Here is a 19,632-nt window from a genome sequence, read left to right as displayed (position 1 = left end):
GGACATGAAATGAACCGTGAATGGCATCACGGCGTTGCATGATACACACAACAGAGCAAAGCGAGCTTTTTTTGCATTACCCGACATGAATTATTATGAACAGCGGAAACGGTTTTATTTTCTATGGTTTACGCAGGCTCGATGGGGGTTTTTTTTTTGGCGTCATTGTCATGTTTCTTTTTGACTAGGCCCGTCCACTATTTTGGTGAGGCAAATGTTTGGAGGGCTTAGTAGGTCACCGCGTCTTTGATACCCTAACGCATTCACGCGATTGCATGGTGTGGCTGGTGGAGGAAGATGGAGGGGGAACTCATGATGTATGTAGAATATGCGAGAAGGGAAGCTCTCGCAGGTGTTTTAAGAGACTATAGTTGTTAAATACGGCGCGCAGACGTCGATTTGCAGATAGAGCGGGCTCTATTTTCGGACCGAGGACCTCGTGCATCTCTTGGAAACAAATTCAAGGGGAAACTCTACTGAATGGACTCGCCATAGGTACACATTCCGACGATATTCCTACAGCCTGGTTATTGATTGCTACCTATGTAGATGGCGTTGAGGAGGTGGATGTGGTTCAGCTGCCGAGTCGACAAGGGAAATGACACATCGATGTCATCGGTCTGCGCCATGTTCTTGACCCGTGACTATGTGCTACGTAGAAATTTGTCCATTTGGCGCAAACAGCTGATGCGGCCTGTACGACGAATAGGGTGAAAAGTAGCAAAAACACAGTCTCAAATTTAGGTCGTGGGTATAGTAGTACTTGTATTAGCTAAATCCACGGGTCAAGCTACTACATCTTCTAATGGTATGTATAGGAGTATAGCCATGATAGTCCTATAGAAGTGTTTCAATATGAAGTTTGTAATGTGCATTACCGTGAATGTATTTCTCTCATGAAATCATGACCACAGCCCCCATCCAATGCCGATTCTCGACTTCACCAACTCCAAAAAGCGCTCTTCCACAGCCCCAGCTCCGCAACTCCCAGCCTGAAACGCCCATCACATTCCCAGCTTCTCGGGCCCAAAAGACAAGGGCAGCAACTATCAAACCGGCGCGTCAGTCAAACCAATCCTCACAATGACGCCCCTTCCCCCTTTCTTTCAAAGCAAACGACGTACCTCTTCCAGCGTAAGAACCACATAATTCTCATCCTTGTCAAACATGATGACGGGCATGTCCAGCCTGCAAAACTCGCGAATACTGCCCCCCCCCCCCGGCAAGGATTAGCTCCAAAGCCCACCACCTTCTCACGCGAGGGCATCCCAAAACTCACAACTGCCTACACATGCCGCAAGGGCTCGCGGGCGGAGCGACGTCCGTCGCCACAGCCACGGCCTTGAAGGCCCTCAGGCCGCGGTCGGTGACGGCCTTGCCGAGGGCCACGCGCTCGGCACACGTGCCCACGGGGTACGAGGCGTTCTCGACGTTGGCCCCCGTGGTGACGGAGCCGTCGTCGCCCAGGACCGCCGCGCCCACCCGGAACTTGCTGTAGGGGCAGTAGGCCGCGGCCTTGGCGGCGGACGCCTGGGAGCGCAGCGCGGCGAACTGCTCCGGCGTGAGGGCGTGCGCTTCGCATGTCGCTGCGATGGAGGCGGCTGATGAGGAGGCGTGGATGGTCGGCGGCGCGCGGGACATGGCTTTGTCTTTTTATCTTCTTCCCTTCCTTTTTTTTTGTGGCCTCCCAGCACGGCGGGGAAACAAAGGACCAAAGTATTTTCAATGGAAGCTGTGTATTTGTTGAGAGAGGTCGGAGACGGAGCTCCAGGGAGAAAGAAGAGGAAGAAGAAGAAAAAGAGAGGGGAAGGAGAGGGAGCAAAAACGAGGATGTGAGATGGCCTTCATGGAGGTTTGTACTCGGTACCGTCTGGTGTCTTACTCTTTCTGGACATGGACTGTTTGCCAGGAAGCTCCCCCACATTTTGGCTGTCATGCGGGGAATCTGCATCTTGGTCGTTGGATGTGGCGCTCGGAGAAGTCCTCCGTAGGCGGTTAGAGAGCCGTTTTGGGCAACGTGCTGTCGAGGCTGTCGAGGCTGTCGGGGACACTGCCGAATGTGAGCCGCGAGTTTTGTCTGACGCTTTTACCCAGAATGTACGTAACTGCATGGGACACGGTTGTTGCTAAACTGCAGAAACGTCATCGTTGCCAGGATGCGCCATGGAACGTCTGCAAGGTATTAATCACATACATGTACATGTACATGGCTTCATGGTTCGTCCAGGGAAATCACTGCCTCGAAAACTTGCCGCTTTCATTACTTCTCTGCCAGCATCGACCTCATGCTATACAAGCTAAGCCTCGCCATTACGTCAAATGGTATCTCATAAATTCTGCCCGATGCGTTTCCCCGGCCATGCTTCAACTTGATATGATAGAGACAATTGAATCATCTTATCCCTGCCATAGATATACACCCAGAAACTGCATTCAACCGCGTCGTCATGGTAGTAAATATGCCTCCCCCAGCCTTGGTTTGGATACAAATAAAGAAGAAAGAAAAAGACGAAGAGAAAAAAAAGACATGGGAATCGTTCATCTAGGTGTTACTGCGCCATGTATCAGTTCAGGCAGCAAGTAGTCTCATCGCCGTTATGATCCATCCGGCATGTAACTGCCCTTGCTAGAACTCGCCGTCAACGGAGTCATCTGCGCCGATGAGCTGCTGTCGCTCGGGGTCATTGGTTCGACCACCTGGCTTCGAACAGCCATGATCCATTCGTGCTGAAGAAGCTCCACGGCCGATGGCCGTTCCTTTGGGTTTCGTGTGAAGCACTTGGACAGAAAATCAAGCCCCGCAGGGCTGACTTGGTCAGCTGTTGGAAGCTGTGGCGGGTTGCCTTGTGCAATGTTGTACATGATGGCCCATTCGTTGTCCAGGTTGGCCCATGGCCGTCGACCAGTGGCCATTTCCAAAACGACGCAGCCGAGCGACCAAATGTCCACAGAGCCCGCTCGTCCCGGGTTCTCTCCTTTGATAACTTCCGGCGACATGTACATGGGAGTGCCCGTCATGGATTTGTTGGGTTTTGTGGCATGTAAATCCGCCGCCAGCGTACGTCCTTGGCGGGCGATGACCTTGGCAGCCCCAAAATCCACATACTTGATAATTCCATTATGGTTGAGAAGGATGTCTGCAGACATACAATGTTAGCGCAAAACGTTGTATACGTATAAAGAAACTTAAAACACGGTAGACACGTACTCTCTGGCTTGATGTCTCGATGAGCAATGCCACTTTCATGCAGATACACCAATCCCTCCAGAAGCTGCAGGGCATAAAAGGTAATGACTTGCTCATCCTCTATTCGTCCATGCTCGAGCAGGTTCGCTAGCGATCCTCCAGAGCAATATTCCATAAAGATGTACACACGATCTCGATGGACTTCAATGCCGTGGTATTGCACGATATTGGGATGGTCCAATACTTCCAAGACACCCATCTCCTCTCTGATTTGCTCGGCAATGGTAGGAATCAGCTTTGGATCTTGCAGTCTGATCTCTTTGACAGCCATCAGCAGACCAGTGTCTAGGTCCATGGCCGCATACACATTGCCAAAAGTGCCACCACCAACAAAGTGTCCCTGCTGCCACCTCTTCGTGACATTGGTTGCTGACGAGGACAAATAGGCAAGCGATCGATCGGCTTCATTGTTGGCCTCCAGTACACGACCCAGTGCGCGTCTCTCCCCTTCCTTCTCATGCCTCAGCTCATCCACAACATCCAATCGCATCAAACGCTGCTCTGTGGTGCAGCGCGATGCCTCCTCGTCGTCGAGCATTCTGTTCTTGTCCAGTTTCCTGAACTGTCCCAAAAGAGCTTCAATCCGTTCCTTTTCTGCTTGCGCTGCCAGGTTGGATCTGGCACCCATGATGTCGAAATGGGAGATCAAGAGTGACATGCAGCCACCTACCTTTCTTCTGAGCCTCTCATACTCCTCATCGCCAAGTGTAAGAATATGCTTTCCCCTGGTCATGCCCATGGCAAATTCCAGAGCCAGCACGGCCCATCTAAACGTCTTTCGATCTGAAGCAATGCAGTCGTCACAGATGAAGCTCACCCAATCAAGAGCAAGCTTGGTGAGTTTCAAATTGTTCATCTGCCGTCTATTGTGGTCCATGTAGAGTAGTGACCGTTGGCCGAACTCAGTAGCAAAGACAAAGCATGTTTGAATCAATTCCTGGCAATCCTTCCCTTCAGCCTGTTTGCGGATCACCTCGACACTGTCCATGAACGTGCTGGACAGCTTGTAGGCCACCCGCCGAATCTCCACAAGTCTCACGTTGACTTTGTGAATATTGGACCTAGACTCCTGGCGTAGATCCAGGTGCATATCCACTGCGTCAAGGAAGGCCTTTCTTGCTTCCGGTAGTGCCTGAGACCCTGTTGCGCACAACCGAGCCTGACCCCGTTTCAGATCGATATTCTGTTCTCGTAGAGGCACATCGACTTTTTCTCCAAACCAGTGGAAACTGCCTTCTGGTCGCAGGATGAGGAGATATTGCTCGCCCAGGTCTGGAAACCGATCTATTGAGGTCACAGCCATCATTGCTTGCATGTCATCCAACTTGCCGTGAAGCTCTGGAGATGCAATAATATATTTTTCTTGCTTTTCATACACCCCGGTTTGTAGAAGGAAGTGGCCGGACGCTACTAGCTGATCGTAAAACTTTTGCATAGTCTCTGGCGGAAAGCAAATGCTGAAATCAGAAGAATGCTCATAATTGTCGCTAAGCATTCTCCCGAATCTTTGCAGCATCCGTTGGCGAATACGTACGGAATCGAGACAGGCCTTGTATCGCTTGCTCATATCGGTGGCGCTTTCTTTGGGTTTCACCTGTAGCTCCTTTTCAAACGTTTCACTCAAACGGTTCAGAGCCTTGAATGTTAGGGAGCTGAATTGCTCTGCTACCTCGATTTGGCCACCCTGTAAGTGACTTCCAATGTAGTTGGCAAAGTCCCATTCTTGAAACAGTAACTCTGCTTCTTTGAACGAATTCTTGTTTCCGCTTAGTTTCCAATTCAACATCTTGAAATAGTACTTGAGCGCTTCCAACACAACCTGATCGAATGACTCATCGATACACGGTGGTAGGTCCCAGCCGGGTTCGGGGCTTTCAATAGAAAGATACTCCTGCTTGATTCTAATGGCAAACTTGAGGAGAAGTTGGAATTGTGAAATCATCTGTTCTTGCATCATTGGATTCTGCTGAGCGGCCTCTTTAACTCTCTTAGCGTATTCGAGACGTGTCTTCGTGATTTCCTCAATGAGCCGAGACGGGAAACTGATGAGGGTCAACAGTTCCTCTAGATATGGCGGTAGGTGGCGTTTTCGGAAGGGCGCAGAGTTGCGAATAAGCGTCTCTTTGGCTTTGCTAATGATGGAAGAAATAGGCCAGAGCATACCCTTCTGGGGAGTTCGCTCATCGTCGTCGTAGAGGGATTGCAAGCCGTCCTCTTTCATCAATCTATCGAGGAAAGATGTCTCATCATTCGTGATGCCGTCCACAGCAGGTGACCTTTGTTTGGTGCGAGAAAAGTCTAGCTCTTCATTTCCAACCCACTTCTTCAAAATGGACAGTTCCGTATTGATCATCTTGTTCGTGTTGTACCAGGAAAAGATGGCCTCATAGGCCTCTTGGAATTGAGGCGAGGCAGCCGTTTTGTGTTCCGCTGCCAGGGATTGCCATGAGGGATAAAGACTCTCGCACTTCTCGATCTTCTTCACAATATCCTGGACCTGCTCGTAAGGTGGTTTCCCAGCCACACTCTCGCCCTTGACCTCAAAATTGATGATGTCGTCCAAGAGTCGATCAACCGTGCTCCGAGCCTCTTCGACCATGCGTTTCTGGACTGGAAGCTGTCTGCCGCAACATTTGGCCCGAACGCCGAGCCACAGTTCTGACCTGTGGGCCGTTTTACTGGCTTGTTGGTCTGAAGAACCGATAAGCCGCTTCTTTTCTTGACGAACAACGTCGCCAGTCAAGACGGCCTCAAGCATGGCGTACCACTCAAGCCTATCCCTGTTGTTCGGGTCATTCATGTCCTCCTCGGTGGGTAGCAAGTTATCGCTGCCGTAAAACATGTTGGTTTCTTGATCCGGGCCGATATCATATGGTCCTTCGGAATTCGGTGTCTCGCCCTCGGAGTCGGAGTCGTTCCCGTTCATTCCTTGGTATGATGAAAAGTATTCTCCAGAGGCGGCATCATGCCGAAGCTTCTGGATATAGGCTCGTTCTTGTGCTCGAAATCTACTCTCGCTCTGTCTGGTTCGGGTCTTGGACGACGACCGCATGGACTCGACGAACGGCTGTGTCTGCTGAGATGGCCGCGGTTTTCGAGATGTGGCCGGGTTGTATGTATTGGACGGAGTTCTGGCTGGGGCAAGCGGTCGCTGTGGTCGGCCACCATTGGCATACGGAGTGCCGTCATCGCTTACATTGTTCCACTGCGTCTTCGAGCCAACACCAACAGCAACACCATTGACAACAGTCTTGGCGGGTATCGACGCAAGAGAACTGGCATGCGTGGGGGCGTCAACATATCGGTTCAAGTCGTTGATTTCGCTGTGCCCCTCTATAGCGTTGGGTTCGTCCTCGGACCCGGGTGACGAGTTGACAGCATCAGGGCTGACGACTACCGACGGTCTTCGTGGCTTGGGTCTCTCCTGCTGCAGCTCATCCTCGCCGCCAGAAAAGCGGACAGCCCGAGGAGACGGGTCCGACATGATGGCGACCTCGAGTGCCTCAGGAGCAGTCTGGTGCTTTAGGAGGAGCCCCTCGGGCTCAAACAGAACACCCTGCTCAACACCTAAAAGGAGGGGCTCGAGCCCGATGGCCAACAGTCAATCACGGGCGGTAGTCAAAACGCAGCATATGTAAGTGTCGCTGTTGATGGAATTGCGCCGGCCACAACTGGTGTACGCGGATGGTTCGGGTTGGTGATATTGCAAGAGCTGTTGTTGGATGGGTTGCTTATCCCATCTTGCTTGCCCCCCTAGAGCTGTCGTCCGAACACATCGTGATTGACCGCGCGACACGCAAAGTGGCAAGCTTAAGGACAGTGGTGGCACCTGGAGGTCTAACCGCATTCTGATTGGCTGGTGCGAATGGCAAAGTGTGGCGCTCAAGCTGCGAGTGTGGCTGATGGGCAGTTAAATTTCCCCCTTTAAGTGTTCAACTGGGCGACGTTTTCCTGTTTACTTGCATGGTCTGCTCGTCATCAACCATGCCATGTATTGTGCCGAGTACTTGCGTTTGGCCTTTTTTTGATTCACGGGAGCAGCATACTCGGTGAAATAAAATTCTAACGTGATAAGTTTTTTGTGGTTGCAGTCCCTCACTAGTCAGCCATACGCCCCAAGGTAATAAGACAGAGAGAGCATGGTGATGGCCAAACAACAGAGAGTAATATGACACCGCGTCCGATTCGCCGTCAAAGCGTTGATATTTTCTTAGTTTACCGCGCATCCAGTTGGGAAACGTGCGAATACTTGGCTGATATTATTATATATGTATCTAGGTATGTTACCCATGTCGGGCAGTCCACTGAGACCTATCATGTCTCGTGCTGCTTCAGCGCAACCAACACGCAGCGAATGCACGTTGGCTTTGGCCGATAATTATTACATACAGATGGCGCCGCCAAACGACGCAAGCAACAAAGGCTCCAGTATTAATCAATCATGCAGACCCAGATCCGAGCAGAACTCCATCTCTTCGGCCCGCAGTGGAGAAGAGCCAGCTTGTTCATGAAACTCGGGGCGTTACGCTTTGACTGTTCAGTCCTGCAGATTATTGCACAACCAGCCAGCCACTTTTAAAAGCAGGGTGATATCTGTCCATCGGACTGCTGGCTTGCCGAGGCCGGGGGATATGTATGTACATACATGCATACATACATACATACGATCTTGAATATTCGGGGGAGGTGGAGAGGCGCAGACGACCATGTACTAATCTATATAATACTCAATCTACAGTGTCTACAGAATAGTACGTATGTTACTACTTAGATCGACCCCCGATCGTCTGTTTTCCATGCGCCCATTTCGATTCGGGACTATAAGCCCTTCCGCTTACGAAGACAATATCCAAATCCTTTGTACAAACCTGCTGGATCCTTGAAATGCCGCAAGAGCGTGTTGAGTAGGGCCATGAGAAAGTCTCGTGGCACAGCCCCTGCTCGCATTTTCATTCATCGGATGACATCCCGGGGTGGGTAACGAAACTACCAGGTAATGCTCAGAGTGCAGTTTAAAGGACGGAATGGTGGTTATCAAGGTCCTGACTAGCACCAACAATCCCAAACCTCTCCGCTAAAGGAGCCCCGATTCCGTATACATACATACACGTTCATTCTGGATGGTCTATTCCCCTGCCCTCAATGGTTACAGGGAGAAAGTTCGGCTTGTTCACACTACGCGGACTTGTTTCCAAAGGTCAAATCTCATTGGTCCTATACCGAAGCTCAATATTTTGTTATGCCTTTACGAGAAAGGAGGGGGGGGACATGTTGTGCATACAGAGTGGTATGGACACTAAGGTTTATGGCTGTGGGAAAGAAGCATCCTTGCAATACTGCCCAGTACCACTATACTTTGCAAGCGGCTGCATTTGATAGGACTTGTGAGGAGTACTATCAAGGTAAGAGGACCAAACCTGCAAGACTTTGGTAGGCTACTGGAAAGGTAGTAATAGCAAGGCTGCCAAGCGTGTGATGATATCAGCGGTATGCGCAATCCCAATGCCATCATTCATTTTTGACTTGCCTCGTGTCGACTGGAATGAAATTGCCAGATCCCTGGTACAGACTGCGCCAGTGCTGGGGTTGACTGCTCTATCACATTGCTACAGTGACATTTACTGTTGGACACCTCCGCATCAGGGATACTAAATGCTGGTGCATCGTGCTTCACATCCTGGAACCCTGCCATACTGCAAGGCTGGGTAGCGAGCCGATCCGGCATGTCCTTCATGCGTGAAGTCCGAACGAGCCGGGAGTTGATAAGGCCAGTATTACCAGACCAATGGTGCCTGCGCAATATCACCTCTAGTCTTGATTTTTAGCGGCTTTCCGTACCTGGTAGTTTTCGAAATAGTAATGAATCAATGGTTAGTTGTGGCCGATTGTAAGTACGTACTTCTTCTCCAGTCTTGTGGTGCACAAGGACCTGCTGCAATAACCTATCATTTGGTCCCTTGGAGGTTAAGGTAGATGAGGGCTGTTTCCGGAATACCTTCAAGTCTAAGACGAAGAATCTGTGCGCGGAATGGTGTGCTTTTCAGGCTGAAACTAGGACCTTTTGTACTTGCCATGGTATGAATCGAGACTGAGCTGTGCATCCAAACAGATAGATGTAAGCCAGTTGTAGATTTAACTTTTCGAAAATATGATGCAAAACGACCCCCACGGACCGTTTGTAGCAGACTGTTCATCACCCATGGCATAAACCAAACCGACATGATGACTCGAACAAGTAATGATTGTCGTGAAAGGTCTGGGGTAAGCTGCATGTCGCCCGATCGAGAAGTCTTACACGAAACTGACTCCGGTGGCTGGTCACAACATCTATGTACGTACTCCGTACCGATAGTATTCTTTATGATGCTCCCGGGTGAGGGCCTCCTTTATAGTGAAGTTCGGTTTCTCTACCATGGGGGTGAAGACAGTGGCCGCAAATTCAAATACATACTGCCGCAATGGTCGTGGGAGACACTCATGCTTGGGCATTGACGTTGGTGGCTGATGTGACAACCACCTTGAAGAGCCTGTTCTTGGTCTAGAAGGAGGTCTTCACAGTTTCGCGACATGATACGCCTTGAGCGTAAGGTGTCGTCCCCGAGACGGCATTGTCATCCCAATAGTACCTGTTTACATACGGAGTAAGTTCAATGTGAAATGGGAACAAACAGCACCAAAAGCTTTCCCCAGAAGGGAAGTGGTATGTACAGGTGGAGTTTAAGCCGCATCACAGACACAGGCTCCCTGTGTAGTGCTGTCTAATCTGCCACCTGGTCAGACACGAAGGGAAACTGAGAAATGACTGATGTGTAGCCACCATGTACAATGTATGTATGAGCCAGCATTGGCTCCAGTGGCCTGCGACTAAAATGCGAGACAGAGGGACCGAGAAAAGAAAGAAGAAATCCCGCAGATGCGGCGGCGATTGCGACAATCACCTACGGCGACCAAGCATTTTGAACCCGAGGATTTGGCGCAGTGTCTGGCATGCTGGTCTCGAGGGGTGCGCTTGGACCTCCATGGACTGGATGGCATGAAGAGAATTGATTGACGTCGGGTGTGCTCCGTAACCTATCGATCCCTTCAAATTCGCACAGAGCCCTAGGGTCGGTATTCATTTAGTACTAGTACTGCTATCGTCGAACGAGAAATCACAATTGCTTTTGGCGGTTTTGGGGAGATTTTGCAGAGCCAGGGGGAAGATGACTTGACGCGATCAACTTCATCCTTCGTCGGTTTGGCCTAGATTGTCCATTGTTAATTGTATGTATGCGCACAAGTGATACGAATGAGGACAGAGGGCATAGCGGGGTTGAAATATAGATTGACTGGGGCGCTCTAGTGCAATGTCTTGCCAGCTAGATGAAGGCATCTCCATATTAGCAACTGATGTTTTCGTCTCGTTGATGATCTCTAGGGCCTAGGCGAGTTGCAATGCACTGTGCATGTTCTTCAGCGAATTATTTGCCCCTGATCTCCAAGGCTGGGGCTGTACTCCGTAAAGTCTGTCTGTGTGGTCTGATGCTTGGAGATGGTTTGGATGGCAGGTCCGCACGCGAGGCGTAGGGAGCGGTGCAGTACGGAGTAGCTGCATCAGATGGCCCATTAACCGGCTCTATCCTTGAGGGGATCCTAGTAGTATGTTGCAATAGCATCGCGGCAGTAAGGCAGCATTGAAGCGTACTTAAGTATGGAGCAAAGCTACTAGTACATACAAGTAGCGTTGTACTTTACAAGGACCCTCGATTGGTTGTGTTGGCGATTGGAGATGTGTTTCGCGTTTCGCGGCCGCAACATCAGGTCTTGCATCAGGTCTTGGATCTGTGCCGTCCACACCTTATTTTGTCTGCTTCCAGTTCCGTGATATTGGAGTAATTGTTTATTGACGGAGGCAAGGCACGGTGCTTAGGGTGTAGCTGTGCTTGAAGTTGGGCGTTGAAGCCGACCACGTCCCCTCAAGTGCTTCTTCTGCCCAGCCCTTTCCCACTCGTAGTCCAGTCGGTGGTTGTTTCCATTCCTGGGTCGCGCCTTATGGATCAAAGGATGCTACAGGGACATCTGGGCCCATCGCGGCTGCCTCCTGCCTAGTAGGTTCAATCTTGGTACGTACATACCAGATTGACACTATAACTTCACCGGGGAGCACGGACGATTTCCGACCGCCTCTCTCTCAACTCGAATTACTATTCCAACTCTGGCCTTTGATTGATGTCGGTTTCCACCAGTCGTTGTAAAATGAACCCCTTGCGAAGTAACTACCTAGGTACTCAGTAACGACTTGGAGCCTCAAGCCATTGTCGAATAAGTCGTGGCGTGCTACGGAGTACGCTCCGACGACGGGCGCCTGTTAGCGTCTCGCTTGTCAAAGCCAAGATGACATGGACCACATTGAAGTGTCATTAGCCACCTTTGGGGGTGTCGGGAAGGGCCCTGGCATTCAATGTTCTTCGCAAGGACTCGGCTCCCCAACATCAAACACGCACTTTCACCTTGGCATGTTCTTTGACACCGGGCAAAGAGGTGCTGTTTAGTTTAGAGTTTACCAACAGAGCTTTGCTACGCCCCCGAAGAAGCAATCACGCCATGGTGATGCGATAAATTGCAGAAGTTCTGTCTACCGGGCCGCTCCTTGTCACACAGTCGCTTCCGAAATCCCACTTCGGACCGACATTGTGGTGATAGTACAATGTGGCCCTGATGTGTCTGAGATCGTGGTGGCGGTTGTCCCCTACTTAAGTATGGAGCCTCGATCGTAATGAGGCTGGTGCGTGTGCGTCTCAAGTCTTTACCAGGGCATGCGCGTAGCACTTGCTGCGTCCGTGCATGCATTTGACGTTGACCCATGTCGTCGATGATGGCTGAGTGGCGCCTCCTAGCACCAGCGGTTGTACTTTGTGAGAGCATGTACTCCGTTCATATTACAGAGTACCAGACTCCATACATCAATTTTGATATAATATTACATACGATAGTAAGGGATGCTAGATTATGCCTTGTTCTCTCGAAATCCTTGACACGGAAGATGATAGGACTGAAAGCAACAGGGAACATGGACCAAGAAGACGCCCGGGCCAGGCAGTTTAATTTTGTCTGGGTACTTACGTACTTAAGTGGTGTATATACATACATGTATGTATGGACATACAAGCAGCACTTGAGGTCATGGCCACCACAGACTCGTGGGTAAGTGGTAAGGCTCTGTGGCGCACAAGCTTGCACATGTGTCATCGTCTATGCGGACGCCTGAGCACGGTTCACGGTTCACGGAGGCAGCACCGCGACGATTGATTAGACTTGGTCGTCGTGCCTACTCCCGAGCTCTGCATGTACTTAAGTAATATGCTCATACATACAACACACGTCCCTGCGTTTGGCGGACATGGCAAGCCAGGGATTGTCGCACCGCCGTTGAGCCTCTTTGCGCTGCCCACAAATGTCCCGCTCACGCACGACATTGAGCCAGGAGATGGTGATTGTTCTCTCCCTGCCGCCTGCGAATGAGCTGTCCACAAAAGAGCTAGGCCCGGTCAAGTGAACTTGGCAGAAGCTGACGATTCGATTCGTTCAATTCATCACACTCACCACACGCCGACACGCCCATGCTCCCACACTCTTCCGCAAGGGTTAAGTTACTTTTGCTTTGACACCCACCGGTTAGCGTTAGCCCTGGCAGCATGATCGCCGACTACCATCACCCAGTTGAACGGCAGTACACCGTGCTCCGTACAAATTGCTGTGTGGAGGACGGGGTGGCTTGCAGGCATGCACTCCATCTTTTACGGAGGATAGCCATGACACCTGATTGGACATTGAGGCAAAGCATATGCACGTAGGAGCCGGTGAGCACAGCCAGAGAGAGCTTATGGCAGTCGTTACCGAGTACCTTCTCATGTACACTGTATACGACGTATGCGCAGTACCGCAACCTAAGCGCCCACCTTGTCCTCTGCAGTCAAGTTTGCTGTCTGGACCATTTACGACGTCAGCGTTCCGAGTACAGGACAGTCTTTTGAAATTGGCAGCCAGACCTATTATTGTGTTTAGACATGTACATATTCCACCTACCTACCTACTAGGTAGGTACACCCACTGTAGGTAGGTGCTTGTCCATCTCTCACCCTCCTGGGAGCAAAGAGTTTGTGTCCCACCAAAAGAGCGGGACGAGGCGGTCCATGACCGGCCGTGTTGTTTTATTCTTCCAGGTACTTCTTTCCCCCTAGGAGGACATTACCACCCTTGATTTTTTTTATTTTTTTATTTTTGCTTCTTCATCCTTACCGACACCTACACGCCCCTCCGTGCGGCCAGAACTGCCACATTATCATTCTCAGACATGGCATAGAAGCGTCTCAAAAGCAAATCCCCTGTCTTAGGGCCCCCCGGATGCGCATTCCGCTAACCAAAGTGGCTGTCACCACAACATCCATCCATCATCCTTTCTCTTTCCCCCCATGCTATATAGCCCACAGGGTTTTATGATATCAACAACATCCACCCACCCGCTCCTCTCATCCAAACTTGTCTTGCCCTCCGCAATAGAAATCTCCGTTCTTAACCCTCCCATCTTCCCTACTCGCCCCACCACAAGCTTGCATACTTCTCGGCCAGGTGGCAGGTTCTTGCTGGACGACCATCATAGCAGAGCCTGCTATAATATCAGCGGGCATCTTACCAAGTCGATATATACATACAAGCTTCTTGATCCACCTTCTCTGGTCTGGTCGGACTTGGTTGGCCGTTGCCTCGATTGATCGTCGAATTTTTCCATTATATAACGGACGCTGCACCTCCTCGGTCACTCACCCCGATTCCTCTCGCACTGGTTCAACACCACTCGCATGGGCACATGAGAAGGCAACGCCATCTTCCAATTCCTTGTCCTTTCAGACCAAGTCCTCACCATGTGCAACTTTACCAAGAACTATTACATCTATACGTCTTGCACAGATCCCGGTGCCCACTTCTGCAGCACCTCGACTGATGGGAGCAAGGACCGCTCGTGCCCCATGGGGCCTCATGAACGATTCATTGTCATCCCTGAGAGCTGCCCGCTGTGTTGCGGATGAGCAGCATGGATTGCGTCCTGGGGGCCATTATACATGGTGTTCAAACAATCGTCTGACGTGGGCTCAAGATGATCCAACCACGTGTCCTAGAGCCCAAACCCTGAGAGGAACCATACCCAACATTTGCTTCATGATACGACATGTACAACAAAGGACGAAGGAGTGTTGATACCGCATTGATTTGGGTTGGGACAGGCTTCGGGCAACCACAACTCTTCTTGTCTTTGCTGATGCATCGAGAGCACACGCACCGCGGCGCACGGGTTTGCCCACGAGCTACACTTTGCATCATGATACCACAGCCAGGCAAACGATCTCGACCAAAGCAAGCAAAACACATGACCAAAAAAAAAAAGAAGAAGACAGCAAAATTTCATGGCAGTATTTGAGAGCGGAAACCAACAGAACACAACAACAGGGCATATTGTAACATCATTTTACATGCGAGCACCAGCATGAGATTCATTTTTATTGGCATTCAAGTTTTTACACTAGCAAGCATATGGGGTTTTGATGGAGTTTGGGAAAGGCAGCCAGGCATTAGGTAGCATACTAGTAATTCTGTGCCGGAAAGCGTGTGTTCTTTTTTACTCCGACGCGCATGACGCAGCCTACTCATTGACCTCGTGCTCTCGGACCAAAGCGCAAGACCGAAACGTGACAGCTTTGTCTTGACGCGCCAAACGGTTGGCATCATGAAGGTTATTTCCGCGCCGAGTTTTGCACCCGATCCAATGTCCTGGATTGCCCAAATTACGATTTTGATCCCGTCTGTACTCTGTGCCGTGGCACAACTACGCCGGACCTGCGGCAATTCAAAAATATCCCCAGGATACACATACTCAAAGCAGTTAACATGGCCGACGGGCGAAGACTAGACGGCAAGAAAAAAGGTGGAGTATGGCGTCCCGTCGGTTTCAACACCGACCAACCGCAAGCGGCGCGAGACCTCAATGTTGCGAGACGGTCCGGGGCACGGTCTCTGGGGCCACGCCAAGTCTCCATGAGCGAGACGCCAGGTTAGGTACCTTGGTACTTCATGTTGGGTTGCTTTTCTACCCCATATTCACGGGCGCGCGTGGGCCGGCCCAGCATCAGTCGTAATTTACGTAGTGCTAAAGAAAGCGCGCTGTAATAATACTACGTACTACTACTACGCACACGTTGAGTTCCATCACGAGCGTTATCATGAAGGGACCAAACGAGTCAGGGTTTGGGGCGGTTTGATTTTTGCCGACGAGTCCTGACGAGCCTTGAGCGGCCCCGACGGCCGCCGGAAACGAAGAAGAGGTTGACTTGCACTACCCCAAGTGCTCTACCCCGTACGCATTGCCGAATCGTGATTGCGGTTCTCCAAGACTGCCGGGGTTGAAGACTCGAGTTGCGTGCTTTAGGGAGGCTGCTTCTCTCTCTTTTTTTTCGGTTTGCATTTCTTGGCATATGCCGACCGCTTAATCAAGCATGCGACATGGCAACTGGGAAACCCTTGTTCTCCACGTGAGGGCAGGGGGATGGATACATGTAGTCTTGGCCCACGCGAGACACTGCCGAGAAATGCGTCGTCATACCATCCTTTTGCGTCAGTCTAGTAGGAAGCAAACTAGGCGGCGCAAGTTATACGTATGGACGTCGCCCAAGGGTTGCGTGTTGGTGGTGGTACATGTAACCGGGAATTTTTGCCAAGGTGGACTAACATGTCGCGCCGTTACGGGAATTTCACGCACACCTGACCAGACGACGCATCTTTAAACTTTGGCGGAGACGCATGGCCAATCCCATCATGTCGAATGTTAGTAGCCGTACCAGGGAGGGCTTGTCTCGTCTGTAACCGTGCGGATCTCGAGTATCACCTATATATTGCCGAGCGTCTTTTGGAGCACTACTGCCACTGTATTATTAGTGGTGGCTGGCACGAATGTTGTTGAAGGCCGTTGAAGGAGTCGGGAACGAGAAATGAACTGTAATCACTGTTTCATAGCTTGATCGTGCCCTGAACCAGGAGCCTGGTTGACAAAACGGGGATTGCCGCAATAGTCATCGTGCGCTATAACTGTAAACAAGTGAAACTTGCGGATCAGCGTGAGATGCGTCTGGAAGAGGTCGCAGTAGGAACTTTAGGCTCACAATCTGACCGGGTATCCAGCTGCTGGATGTGCTCGTGATATGCCGGTGATGGCGGACCCCTACGCTGTGCAGATCTGCTCTCCAGTGGCAAATTACCCTGATAAGCCGTTAATTTGTATCGAATTACTCCGGCCGAAAAACCCGACATGTCCCAATTTATGCCAGCGCTTGGCACCCCAGACGCAAATACATACCTCACGTGTTTGTCGAAACTAGCTTGAGCTCTGTGATGTGATAGGTTTGAGGAGGCACGGTTTCCAACACTCCTGCGACGTGCCTTGATCCGAGCGTCAACCAAGCTTGACCAGCAAGCTTTCATCAACCAGTGAATGCAGGTGCCTGTGTGCCAGCAGGGCGGATCATATGATGTCTGGTTGTCTTGCATCCGAAGGTTAATATGCTATTTTGCCTTGGGGATGCCGGCCACAGTGCGTCAGCCTTCAGGGATAGACCAGGTGGTATAACTAAAACACATGGGCCATGCGGATGACGTACATAGAGACTAGACAAATGCCGAAAATCTAAGAGATTGATTGCATCATCCCGCACTGCTCCAACGAGAACGTCGTAAGGATCTGATGGCCGACATTGCATGGCTGACATGGCCCAGGGCTGTTTCTATTTCTGCTTCTCGGTGGTGCGGATAAATGAACCCTCAGGCAGCCTGAATCGCTACTATTACCCGTACCAAGTACGCTAAGTGGTTGGCCGTTTTGCTGTCCAGGAGTCATGTCGCGACAAAGTTAACCCCGGGGGTGGTTGTTACTTTCAATGTTGCCAGTTGTCCAAACCCCGGGTCGAGTTACGCAACTGAGCCTGGAGGAGATGGCTCTGGGACAGAGAATGGCCGTGCGCTGTATAATGTTTGCAATGGTCCGTGGTTTGAAAGCTTGGCCTTCACAGCCGGTCAATTCCAGGCCACCACTAATAATTGTTGAGCATCATTGATGTGTAATAGGGCGATTGGCTCGTAGCTTCTCTCCAGAACTCGGAAGCGATATGGTATCACGCTAGGATGTCTGTGTCCTGAACTTGGACATAGCGTGAAGTCTGTTCCCTGATCAAGTGAAGAGAGGCTCCGAACGCCGACAGCGGAAAGTCCCATTGGGAAATGTAATGCGCAACCGGCACGTCTGCCCAAAACGTTAAAAAAAAGAAAAGGAAACCAAAAGATATGCACGACTCACGATGGCCAATGTCAGCGATGAAAGACATCAATGGCACCTGCCAACTGCACTACCAAAAGTGGGGTACTTTCCTGGTAGTAGTGCATTTCTCTTTATCAAAGCCCGTCCCAGTCTTGGTTTGAGTACATCTGTGGCAGAGTATATTTACCTGTCCACGATACGAAGAAACACCACCATACTACAACACTGCATTATCCTATAGTGTAGCGTCGCGATCGCCAGGTATTCGGTCAGGTCCAATACTCTTTTCCTCGCCACGGACGCACGCAATTATACCCATCTTTGACACGTCCAAGACGATCGTGTCATGCCTGTGGCGGTATGTCGCAGAGCAAACACTCTTCTCGGCCTGGTGTCCTGCTCGTGGCATTCTTGGAAATCATAGACCCAGGTGTATTTGCTTGTGCCTGTGCGGGTGGCTTACGACGACGCTCACGGACCGTTTGAAGGGCGAGACGCAGTCAGTACCGACGGTGGTGACAATTGGGCTGTGCTCAGCTTGAGCTTGCCGTTGCTCGGTTCTCCGCTCTTCTCCGCTCTCTTGGTCGAGCCGTCGGGCCGCGTCCGGCAGTGATTACACGATACCCCCCGCCTCTGTCCAACTCGACAGGTGCGCTTGTGGATTGTACAATTGGAGGAGACGACACGACTCCTGGTGTTCCTTCAAGTTGGAGAACTCCAGAGAGCATTTGCGGCGCAAAACCACTCCTTCCCCGGACCACGGAGCTAGAACAGCGCTTGCTCAATCGCACCCTCCATTTGCAAAGCTCGAATGAATACTGGCTGGCGCACCGAGTACTCCGTACAAACCTTGGTCCTCCCGCATTTAAACAATCCACAGTGGCAGAATGCAAATGTCGTTGATATGGCAGAGTGCTCCAATCACTCCGGCGTCCATGGCAACCAATAGGAATGGGCTGGCCACAACTCCCCCAGGAAAATTGTCCCCGCACCCTCGCAACGACCGGGCCGAGGCTCATCGCATTCGCATCCAGCGGCCAAACTCCAAATTGCAAATTTCCGTTGCTTGGGTTGGAAACATACGGTACATAAATACGGCGCTCTGCCGAAAATATATTTTCCTGCTTACTTACTGAATCGCAATCGTCACTTGGAAGGCGATAAGCACGTTTCAACAGCTTCAACAGAGCAGCTAGCCTCGCCGCGGTTTGGAAAGGGGCCATCTGGCGGCAACAAATCATCAGGAAAGACGTTACCTGCCACTGCCACCGTCACCTCATCTACAAATCACAACTCTCGCACTCGTCGCACGAATTGCTGCCGTTTGCATAGCCGTTATTCCGTACATACAATGTCCTACCCCGAGTCGCATTATCTCAGCCCCATCTGGCGAGATGACCTATTCAGTGAGTGCCTCAACCCGTTATTGGCTGCTCTCGACCAATTGGGCTGTCCAAGTCTTCGCCTAGAGTTTAAACCTTGAACGACTTGTTCTGGTCCAAGCAAAGAAAAATTCTGCTCATGTTCTTTTGCTAACGGCGAATCTGTGCAACAGAGGGTCGCGTCGCCTTTGTGACGGGTGGTGCTGGCACCATCTGCAGTATGCAGACGAGGGCGCTTGTGCGTTTGGGTGCCAACGCCTGCATTATTGGACGTAACGTGGAGAAGACAGAAAAGGCTGCCAGGGACATCGCAACAGTTCGTCCCGGTGCAAAGGTTATCGGCATCGGAGGATGCGATGTCCGCAAGGTAAGCACGCGTGGGCAACATGCTCCAAGAGGGCCTCTGTTGCGCTGCAGGTGTCTACCGTCTTGACTCTTGATGTTATTCATGATGGGGATTGCTTTTGCTGCACTGCTCTACTTTGAACTTCTGATGGTTAAACTAGCTTTGTATCTGATGAAGTCCCGTGCTGACCTTCGCCTTTAGGTTGAGAGCCTGAAGGAGGCTGCTGCCCGCTGTGCAAAGGAGCTAGGCGGTATCGACTTTGTCATGTGAGTATATTTACATTTTAACACGCTGAACAAAAAGGGGCTGGCACAGGAGA

The 19,632-nt window shown here is 50.9% G+C and overlaps 3 protein-coding genes across 3 annotated transcripts in view; 1 reads left to right on the top strand and 2 right to left on the bottom strand.

Moving 5' to 3' along the window:
* Positions 1 to 1,004: 1,004 nt before the first annotated feature.
* Positions 1,005 to 1,641, bottom strand: MAA_04289 (Cytidine deaminase, homotetrameric; the record flags this gene model as incomplete). The annotated part of the gene is made up of 3 exons (XM_007822287.2): positions 1,005 to 1,046; positions 1,125 to 1,206; positions 1,280 to 1,641. The coding sequence occupies 3 exons, from the start codon at positions 1,639 to 1,641 to the stop codon at positions 1,005 to 1,007; spliced, it is 486 nt and encodes a 161-aa protein (XP_007820478.2).
* A 954-nt stretch (positions 1,642 to 2,595) lies between these two features.
* On the bottom strand, positions 2,596 to 6,731 carry MAA_04290 (map kinase; the record flags this gene model as incomplete). Its single annotated transcript, XM_007822288.1, has 2 exons — positions 2,596 to 3,137; positions 3,209 to 6,731. The coding sequence occupies 2 exons, from the start codon at positions 6,729 to 6,731 to the stop codon at positions 2,596 to 2,598; spliced, it is 4,065 nt and encodes a 1,354-aa protein (XP_007820479.1).
* Positions 6,732 to 18,936: 12,205 nt separating this feature from the next.
* MAA_04291 (sporulation protein SPS19) overlaps positions 18,937 to 19,632 on the top strand; it is a gene marked incomplete at both ends in the record, with an annotated part of 1,519 nt that continues 823 nt past the window's right edge. The window contains 3 exons of the mRNA XM_007822289.1: positions 18,937 to 18,991; positions 19,141 to 19,334; positions 19,515 to 19,579. Coding sequence (XP_007820480.1) covers positions 18,937 to 18,991; positions 19,141 to 19,334; positions 19,515 to 19,579 — 314 coding nt within the window. The remainder of the gene's footprint in view (positions 18,992 to 19,140; positions 19,335 to 19,514; positions 19,580 to 19,632) is intronic.

The sequence above is a fragment of the Metarhizium robertsii genome, assembly GCF_000187425.2.
Source record: "Metarhizium robertsii ARSEF 23 chromosome Unknown MAA_Scf_5, whole genome shotgun sequence".
Classification (NCBI taxonomy): Eukaryota; Fungi; Ascomycota; class Sordariomycetes; order Hypocreales; family Clavicipitaceae; genus Metarhizium; species Metarhizium robertsii.
Note: the sequence above shows the minus strand (reverse complement) of the source record. Positions and strands in the feature narration are given on the sequence as shown.